The 10,974-nt window shown below is 32.3% G+C and overlaps 1 protein-coding gene across 1 annotated transcript in view; it reads left to right on the top strand.

Moving 5' to 3' along the window:
• The window catches only part of LOC148561309 (inositol transporter 1-like), a 4,028-nt gene extending 493 nt beyond the window's left edge, over nucleotides 1-3,535 (top strand). The window contains exons 2-6 of the mRNA XM_088490735.1: nucleotides 1-44; nucleotides 452-1,277; nucleotides 1,859-1,934; nucleotides 2,917-3,131; nucleotides 3,447-3,535. The exon at nucleotides 1-44 is cut by the window's left edge and continues 64 nt beyond it. Coding sequence (XP_088346861.1) covers nucleotides 1-44; nucleotides 452-1,277; nucleotides 1,859-1,934; nucleotides 2,917-3,131; nucleotides 3,447-3,535 — 1,250 coding nt within the window. The remainder of the gene's footprint in view (nucleotides 45-451; nucleotides 1,278-1,858; nucleotides 1,935-2,916; nucleotides 3,132-3,446) is intronic.
• The last annotated feature ends 7,439 nt before the right edge of the window (nucleotides 3,536-10,974 follow it).

A 10,974-nucleotide genomic window follows, 5' to 3' on the forward strand; every position in this document is an offset into this window, starting at 1 on the left:
TTATGGTCTTTCTTCCTGAGTCCCCCAGATGGCTATATTTGAAGGTAAATGATGATATAAGATCAATGATCATTCATGTGAAGTTCTCTTTATGCAAAAATTATAGGTAATAACTATTAGATAATTTGATATGTTGAACTAAAGTTAATGCTGGAAACCAATTTTTTTTAAACTAACATCAGCCAATTTTGTTATTTTGTTTATCTTAAATTCTAGATCCTAAAACTTAAATTATAAATATAAAATCTAAAGTTGACTAATGTTAGCTAACTAAAAATTAGTTTCCTGTACTTTTTTTCTTAAATAAATTATCATCTAATGATTATCAACTATTATTTTCATATGAAGACAACTATATGTCATTAGTCACCTATAAAATTTGGGAAAATAAATCCTTATATTGATTTTTTTTGGTAGAATAATTAAAAGCTTAGTTACTTTTAACTTGCAGAATAGGAAGGAGGAGGCCACCAATGTTCTTTCTAGGATATACCCATCTCCTCGGTTGGAGGACGAAATAGATATTCTTGAAGCTCACATGGAGCAAGAACAAAAGGATAAGGTCAAAGTTAAATACAGTGATGTATTTAAGTTGAAAGAAATCAGAGTTGCGTTCATATGTGGCGCTAGACTTCAAGCATTCCAACAACTTACCGGTATTAGTGTTATAATGTACTATAGCCCAACAATCATTCAATTGGCTGGCTTCAAATCAAACGAATCGGCTTTGTTCTTATCCCTCATTGTTTCTGCAATTAATGCCGGTGGCACAATTATTGGCATTTACCTTATTGACATTGTAGGGCGAAAGAAGCTTACACTTAGTAGCTTAATAGGTGTGGTTGGATCGTTAATCCTACTCTCTGCTTCATGTTATGTTAGAGGGCATGGCAACCCGAGTTTAGTTTATGGATGGCTTGCTATTGCGGGTTTGGCTTTGTATATTATATTCTTTGCACCTGGAATGGGTCCTATTCCGTGGGCTGTAAACACAGAGATATACCCTGAAGAGTTTAGAGGAATATGTGGTGGCATGTCTGCAACAATTAATTGGGTTGGTAGTGTCATCATGTCTATTAGCTTCCTTTCTTTTGTGGATGCTATTGGGCTTGGTGAGAGTTTTATGATTCTTTTGGATGTTGCTTGTGTTGCAATAGTTTTTGTGATTTTTTATATGCCAGAGACAAAAGGATTGACTTTTGAAGAAGTTTCAAATATTTGGAAGGAGAAAGCCTATGGAAAAGATAAAAACATAGAGAGCATGGTTGAGCAAGCAAGTACATGATCAGCAACTTTTTCCAATACATTTAAGACTTGTGAAAGCACGAAAAGTCATAAAGTTAGGGTTTGAACATGAAATGAAGAAGAACAAAAAATAAAAGGAGAAGAAATGAAAGATGCAATATATATGTGCATGCGCATGTGTCTACGTCCTTATTGGTAGCTTTGGCCAAAGAGTTCAAAAGACAATCCATGTGGTTGGCTATATAGTTGATCAGGATCATGTCTTCTTCCATGGTCCATGGCCCTTTTCTCACTTCCAAATCTTGAGACAGGTTGAGAGAGTGAGAGAGATTTCGGAGGGGGTGTTAAGGGAGAAGACTCTAGTGACGTATGTGACAAGCAATGTAGAGTTAGTTTGCATTACAGAGTTAGTTAGATGAAGTGAGAATCTGTTATAGGATCAGTTGAGTGTTAGTTATTGATGTGTTTCTCTATCTTTCACTCTTAGTGTGTAAATAAGTGAGGAAGCTTCATATGTAAATTAATACATTCTTCCAACATCAATTCAATTTAATATTTAGTTCATTCTCTTAGCTTTCTTTCTAGTTTTCATACTCTCAACTTGGCAACACAGTGTTCATCAACTTGCTTAATGTGCTTCTAGATCCTAGTCCTCAAGTAGTTCTTGATCTCGTTTCTAGTTCCTCCCAGTATATACTTGGCTATTTTCGACCATGTACAGTCATTATGATTTGATTAATTTATTATGGACAAAAATGTCATTTTATTACATTAGAATGAACTCAAATCTTATCCAAAAATATTTGATTGATAAATTTTACAAAGATATAAAATAAATAGTTTAATTTTGATGTACTGATATTATATAACATTTAATTTTATATAGTCATATAATCAAATCTGTTAATTTGGATAACTATTCACACCCTCAATATAAAAAGTAAGTATTTTTACTAACGTCGTATTATGTTACTATACACATATGTAAAACTACTTTATTAAGAACGAAGGCTACGATAGTTATACAATGTTAACAATATTTAAAAGGTGGTGTTAAAATTAAAATAATATTTTTAATATTAATAAATATTTTTAATTTGAAAAAAATATTATATTGCAAAAATATAACAATGTGTTACTTTAAATACTATATATTTATATATATCAACCTTGCTATATATAAAAAATGAAAAATTATATTCTTATAAATTATTTTCCATATTTTTGTAATCAATCTCTAAATTAAAAATATTAAGTTTATATATTTATGATACTAAAATTGTTTAACACCACTGAGATATATATATATATATATATATATATATGATGTCATATTGTACAAGGATAGTTGAAAATCAATGTTAGAATAAATACATAAATGATCTCTTCTACTATGACTAATTTTTTAATTACATGACACAAATATAAAAGATGAGATCCACCTCTTCATCTCTCACTTTTTAGATAAATCAGATACAATTATTCAAATTCTTTAAGAACCAAATAAATTTTCTACATAAATATGTGTCAAGAGAGTGTCTACTACTAGTGTGTGGGGTTGAGAGAAAACTAGTTAGTTAAAACATGTGCAATGATTTCTTGGAAAAGAAGGTATGAATTGAATTTAAAATGTACTAATTTAATCCTACTCTCTGCTTCATGTCATGTTAGAGGACATGGCAACCCGAGTTTAGTTTATGGATGGCTTGCTGTTGCGGGTTTGGCTTTGTATATTATATTCTTTGCACCTGGAATGGGTCTTGTTCCTTGGGCTGCGAACACTGAGATATACCTTGAAGAGTTTAGAGGAATATGTGGTGGCATGTCTGCAACAATTGTCATCATGTCTATTAACTTCCTTTCTTTTGTGGATGCGATTGGGCTTGGTGAGTTTTATGATTCTTTTGGCTGTTGCTTGTGTTGCAATAGTTTTTGTGATTTTCTGCATGCCAAAGACAAAAGGGTTGACTTTTGAAGAAGTTTCAAATATTTGGAAGGAGAAAGCTTATGAAAAAAATAATAACATAGAGAGAATAGTTGAGCAAGAAAGTACATGATCAACAACTTTTTCCAATACGCCTAAAACTTGTGAAAGCGCGAAAAGTCATAAAGCTAGGGTTTGAACATGAAATGAAGAAGAATAAAAAATAAAAGGAGAAGAATTGAAAAATGCAATATATATGTACGTGCACATGTGTCAGCGTGCTTACTGGCAGCTTTGGCCAAAGAAAAGGGGAAAACGTTAATGGAGAAGACAGTGATGAGTGGTGACATGTGTGATATGCAATAGAGTTAGTTAGATGAAGTGAGAATCTGTTATAGGATCAATTGAGTGTTAGCTATTGATGTGTTATCCTTCATTCTTAGTGTGTAGATAAGTGAGGTAGCTTCATGTGTAAACTAATTCATTCCACTATCAATTCAATTTCATATTCTAAGTTCATTCTATTAACTTTCTCTTTGGTTTTAATCTCTTTCAATACTTTTACATGATATCAGAGTTGGTCATGATCAATCTTGGCCTTAACTCTCATCATCATCATTATTATCGTTGCTAAGAAAACCTTGGTTCCTCTACTGATAAGCAATAGTATTTTTTAACGATAAAACAAAAGGTTATGCCACAACGATGAAATTGAATATTTTCAGCACATGAAGAATGTATGTAAATAAACTTGTATTTAGACGTGTGTTATCAGAGACGGATTGAGGTTCAAAGGAGGAGGACACTTGCCCTCACTAAGTTTAAAAAAAAGTAATATTTTTATACAAATATATATTATTGTCCCCAGTATAATTATATTTTTACCTCCACAAAAAACTATAAAATTTTATTTTGAGATTTATATTAATTTCTTTTATTAAATTTAACATGTAACAATTTTTATTTTGTTAAATTTGATTTAATATCAAAATTAAAATTAATTAAATAAATTAACTCAATAAAAATTAATGAATAGTGATAATATAATTTTTGAAATTAATAAATTAATCAATTATCAAACTAAATATTAGTTTTCTAAATATAAGTAAAACTACTAGTATTTTTTGTCTTCAAAAATTAGTTGAGATAAAAAAATAATATCTAGTTTTAATTAATAATTTTATTTTAAAATTATATAATATTTTTTTAATCTTAACTCTGAAATAAGTTTGCTTGTAACAACTATTTTGGGTGAAACAGTGTTTTATGTCATAAATATTGTAACAAATAAATTTTTTAATTGAATGGGTGGTAATTAATATTTTAAAATTGTAATAAATAGTAGAACAATTGTTTACAAATATGAAAGTTAATTTTTATATATTAAAATATGTATATTTTTACATAGTCATTTCATCACATTTATTCTTTTAGATAAATATTTATATGATGAATGTAAAATGTATTTTTTTTACATTATAATACATAATTGAATGGATTCATAAAATCTTTAATTTGACAATATATTAAAATTAAATTAAAAAATATATAAAAATATTTAATTATTTTAAAAAGAAAGAGAGAAAATTTATTGCAAATTAAGTTTTTATTATTTTATAGCAACATATCTGAAGGTTGTAGAAGGCTTAGAGAAGGGGTGTTGAATCTATGCCTTTCTTTTTGTTACTGAAATAACCTGTTTTTAAATGAACTTGCAATTCTGATTCTGTTTGAACTCAGCAGCGAAAATTTATGAGACAATTTCGTTTTGTCTCATGAATATCAGAAAATAGAACAGAGCAGAGAAGAGAAAAGCTAACACCACCATGTATCCTGGTTCGGTTGCCTTGTGCTATGCAACCTACGTCCAGTCTCCACCACAATAGTGGTGGAATTTCCACTATAGTTAAAGTATTACATACACCAATTCCACAGGATTAACACAATCATTTCACACTCAAGTTCTAACCTAACTTGACATTGGCGATGCTAATACCCAGGGGCTGAGCTAAACTAACTATTTAGGAGGGGAGGTGTTTAATAATTTTGCTAAAAATATTTTATATTACTATTTCTATTGATAAAATAAAAAAAATAAATATATAATCTCAATCAAAGTAAGACAATAATATATTAAAGTTACCACTTACAATTTTGTATCATGAAAATGCTATTCAACGTTTTTTTCTATTTTCAAAATCATCTATAATTGAATTTGTGTCGAAAATAGCTGCTAATTCTTTTTCTATATAGATGACCAAATTGTCTACAAGAAATTCATCAGCCATTTTGCTTCTGAGGCTTGTCTTAATAATTTTCATTGTTGAAAAGGCTCTTTCTGTTGTTGCTATAGACACTGGTAGAGTCAAAACAAGACGTATTAATCTATCAACCATGTGATAAGTTCTTGATTTTCCCGTTTCTTGCAACTTCTTGCATAATTCAGAAAGTGTACCAATGCCTTTCAAATGATTTGGTATATCATGCTGATAATGTTGCAACTGAGATTTCAAAATATTAACTCATTAGAAGGAAAGTCAAGGGGATAAAACTTCTCTGCTAACTTGCTAATTTCTTCAATATTAAATGATTTGACATTGTCTTTAGGATCCAAAGCACAACTCAAAGTCAAAAGCTCTATTGTTTGCTCATTAAATCTACTATTCAACTCTTGAATTGGAGTAGTAATAGTAGAAGCATCTTCATTCTCTTGATCTTTTCTTTTAAAAAATGTATCAATGGTTTTGAACTTACTCATAATTCAAATGGCCAAATAAGTTCCTATAATTAAAAATATATTTAGCAAAAAGTGTAAATTACAATCTAGATCTTTATAAAATATAAAAATTATATTTCAATTCAAAATAAGATATTAAAATTCAGAACAATAATACTAATATTGTAGTATAAATAATATAACCTTGTAATTAAATAGTTAACTAATAAAAAAACTAAATATACAAACTAACATATAATAACAAAAACTTAATTAACAAATAATAATAAATTAAGTAAATAACTAAATATATTAAAAAATATAAAAAAATTAGATAAGACTAACAGAAAAATAATAATAGAAAAGTCAATAGTTCAATAATTTTCTTAAAATAAAAAAGAATAAAAATAGAACCTTTTTTGAGAAACAGTAGTGAAGAATCACTTGTTGAATTACTATCTTTTTTCTTAATCTGCAAAAAAAAAAAAAAACAAGAGTCAAAGAGGTAACAGATAAGAAGATTAAAGAGATAAAGAAAAAGAAGAATAAGAAAAGTAAAAAATTATTACCTGCAAAGTGAAAGTAAAAAGTGTAGGAACAAAAAGAGGGATTGGAAAAATATGCGAACAAAGAGGAAGGGGGGCTGGGCGGCTGGCAAATAAAAAAAAGGGGTGGAAATTGGGAATTGGGAAATGGGCTATTAGGAAGGGGGGCTGGGCGGCTGGCAAATAAAAAAAAGGGTGGAAATTGGGAAATGGGCTATTGGGCTATTTTTTTATGAATTAAGGTAATACGAAAAAAAAGGGAGGGGGCTGGGAAATAAAAACAGGAGGGAGCTAGACTTTTTTTTAAATGAAAATTAAAATTTTGGGGGGGGGGGAGGGGGGAGGGGAGGGCATTGCCCCCCTTTAATAGTATGTACCTCCGCCCCTGGTAGGCAAGTTGAGTTGAATTGGTGCTTACCTGGTCTAGATCAAGCTAACAGAGTTTAGCTCATGATGGTTGGAGGTAACTAAAAATCTTCTAACGCGATCGAATGCAGATGTGAAGACCCAATTCTTCACAATTTCTTCTCTAGTCCGTGTGAAAGGAGAGAAATAGCTAGATTTTTAGCACTCTAGTATTTAAGAGAGCTACATCAAGAATTGATACGGATGTCTTGCCGTTTTCCATCATGAGTTTTTTGCATCTAATGTTGCTTTTCTCTTTTTGTTATCTCTATTTCTTTTATCTATTGATAGGTCTCTTGGGAGTCCCTCAATTTTTTTTCAATCCCTCTAATGTGAACATATGTTTCTAAATTTTTTTAAAATAAATATTTTCATTAGGAATATACATTAATTTGAGGGTATTTACAGATTTTCATCAAGTGCCTTATCTCATTTACAGTGTAAACAAGATAAGTTTGCTATATCTCATTTACACTGTAAACGAGATAAGGCACGAACACATGGTAATGTATCACATTTACAAACGTGATATGATACGAGCCTTATCTCGTTTACACTGTAAACGAGATAAGTCCAGAGAGCGACTATAAATGGAAGTCGTTCACAGTGTTTCAGACTCCATATTTCTCTCACATTTCTCTCATTTCTCTCTTTCTTACACTGTTTTCTTGATATTTATTAGTTCCTCGGACATTATGGCATGCCCGGATGCACGGGACCTTGACATTAACTGCCTCGACGCTAGTTAGCACATTGCGGGAGCCATCGACTTTGAGGTTAGTGTTATCTTTATTGTTTAAATTAATAAGTCTATGCGATTTTATTTCGAGAACTTTTATAGAGTTAGTGTTTTAACAAATGAGTAGGCTTGATGATATTGAGGTAACACAGTTTAGGTTAGTTGGCAAGTTAGTAACATGAGTTAGGTGTATAATTTACTCATAGTGAAAGTTAGATAAGTAATTACTTTGATTTGATTAGTTAATTAAATTTTTTCACATACCATGTTAGGGAGACAACTCTGCAACGCTTGGAGCAATCACGGCACCTCATTGTACAACTCCTCCCAATCACCATATATCTAGGCAATTGCCTTTTGTTTTACCATCCAAACCTTCTAGTATGACGGCTTGAAGTTATAGCTCTGTCTCACTATTCTCTGTAGAACAGGAATGGTCACTGATGGATTGGACTGTATGAGTGGCATGATGATTTTGCATATGAGATTGCCGTCCAGCTGTCGGTGATCCTGTGACATGGTGGGGCCAGACACGTGTGTGGTCCGCCAAATTTACGCACCTTCCTAACCATTTTAAATACAGTCGAATTAAAATCTAAACAAAATAAGAACGATGAAGAAGACAATGAATTAAAATATAATAACACTCACCAATATATGAAATTCTGTCGGAGGGCGACACGGAGACTCCAAGGACAACCATCTGTAAATTGCCGACAATGTATGTGATACTTGAATTAATCCGACTCGACTATTCGATACTCGGCACTTCTCCGGATGCTGTAATTCATCACGCCTTGCAGCACTGCCTCTTTGCTTCTAAATCTATGACCAACTTGAAACTCCACACCACCATCGGTGTTGTAATCGTCGGCCCCCATATTCAAAAATGAAGTTTCCTCGTGCATTGCATCCAAATCTAATGTATGGTAGTAGCTGAGTACAGATGATAACTTTGGAATTGGACGCGAAACAGGCAAAAGGTATTGAACTGATCCATCAACAGGAGTCTCAGGTATGAACTCATTGTCGTTGTCGTCGTCGTCAGAGGAACCACTTTCGTGGCTATCGGCAATGTACTCTTCGTCGGATTCCCCATCCTCAACGTCTATGTCCTGCACTGGACTAGCACAGTGCAACGGTCGTGGTGTGAGCGGAGGGTCATCCGGTACAAAATTTGAGCCGCCAGCACCACCACCACCACCATCACGAACTTACGCAGAAAGCTCCATCACTTGTTCAACTATAATTCTGCCGTGCACGACAAACAAGGTGCACATGCTTGCTCATTGCCATCGAGCCAGAATAGACGAAACCGAAATACACCATTCCATATCGATGCTAGCATCATAAACCCAACTCTACCAACCTCTTTTCTCTCACCACCACCGACGTGCGTTAATATCATACTCTTTAACTCGAACAACGAATTTGCTCTTCGAGTTCAGAACAATGCAGGATTCTCATACTCAAATATAACCCTGCTGTCATTGTTTCTCATCTGACAGTTGGGATACACCATCACAACAAAGAAACCACTGTCACTAGATATTTTTGCTAAATTTTTTGAAGAAAAACAGTAGAAAAAGAAGAATTGAGATATTTTTGAGGAATACCAGCGGTTTCCTAATCCTTTTATAAGTAGTTATTTTTGTCCTATTCTATCTTGTTTACTGTGTAAACGTTTTTTACTCCCATGTATCTCGTTTACACTATAAAAGAGTTAAGTTTTGTCATATCTCGTTTACATGACTAAACAACTATTTCTCACGTATCACGTTTGTAAACGTGATACATTATCACATGTTCATGTTTTATCTCATTTACAAATAGTTAAACTTATCTCGTCTACAGTATAAACGAGATAAGACACTTTATGAAAATTGGTAAATATCCTCAAATTAACGTATATTCGTAATTTAAATATTTATTTTATTTATTTAAAAAAATCCTATGTTTCTACCTTATTCAATTAATAAAGTATTAATATCTTTTAAAAAAAATACATTTATGCTATATCTATTTATAATAAATTAATAATTAATAAAATTATTTTAATTGAGCTTTAGACGCACTTTTTATTTATTGTAGACTATTGGCCAATATGTATTTCTGAGTTAATACTAATTTTTTTTCTTTTTTATGTTAAAAATATTAGCCATATTCATTTGCGTTCTGTATATATTTGGTTCAGTGCTCCTCACTTAGCTTTTCTTTATCTTAGTTTAGCGTGATTTTCCTATTTATAAATAATCTTTTTATGTTGATATTCTTGTTCAACATAATTTATATATCATTTTAGAGTTTGAATATACTCCTCTATTTCAAAATATATTTTTTTTATACTCAACGGAACTTACACTCATATTTTAAAATATTTGTCACCTTTGTAAGACCCAGAACTTTGAAAAGTCTTAGTATGATCAAGTCTCAAATCATATTGTTATTTATAGCCTTAATTTCGGAAATCATTTTATTAAAGATAATTAAGGCAAGTTTTGATTTATTGAATTTGAGATAAGTTATGATTATTATCTAATTTTATAATTATCGGATTATTTTCTATATTTAGATTATAAAGTTGGCAGTTATGAAATAATAAGGAATTTATATGATTTGGATTAAATATTAATATTTTGAATATTACTACTACTGTTTTGTGAAAATAGAGAAAATAATTATATTATTCCTAATTTTTGGATTCAAGCATTTATTGAAAATAATTTATGAAATTGATGAGCAAATAGTATTTTTATACATTATTATTAATGGATTAGAATTTATTTCTAATTACTATAATATCCCTATTTTTATTCGAAATTACTAAAATTTCCCTAACCCTAATTTTTGAAAGAAAAACCCTAACCCTGAAAACCTGACCCGGTACCCGTTTCCCCTCCCTAAACCAGCAGCAGCAGCTGCTGCCCTCTAACCAAAACACACACACACAGCCGTAGCCTTCCCCCAATCCAACCAGCAGCAATAGCTGCGGAAATGGAAGAAAGAAAGAAATAGAGAGGGAAGGGAGAAACGAATCGGTGGAGGAGAAGAAGGAGAGGAGGGGAGGAAAGGGACCGCGCCGGCGTGCTGAACCTCACCGCCGCCGTCGCGCCATCGCCGAACCATGGAGGGAAAGGGAGTGTCGCGAGTCACCGTCCCTAAGCTGCAGCACCATGGAGCCATCCTGGTCGTGCCGCCTCTACTGTTCGTGCTACCATCGTCGACCAAGCTCGTCGTCGGTAGTCGCGTCGTTGCCGTCTCTGCCCAGCGCCGCCGCAGATGATGGGTCACCGAGAAATGCCACCGCTGCTGCTGTCGTCTTCGCAGCTTGAGTTGTTGCGATCGCTCCTCGCCGTGAAGCCCATCCACGAGCACCACTGTCAGCCTCGTGCTTTCGGGT

Source organism: Arachis ipaensis, chromosome B6 (assembly GCF_059453495.1).
Source record: "Arachis ipaensis isolate K30076 ecotype BB chromosome B6, ASM5945349v1, whole genome shotgun sequence".
NCBI classification, from domain to species: domain Eukaryota; kingdom Viridiplantae; phylum Streptophyta; class Magnoliopsida; order Fabales; family Fabaceae; genus Arachis; species Arachis ipaensis.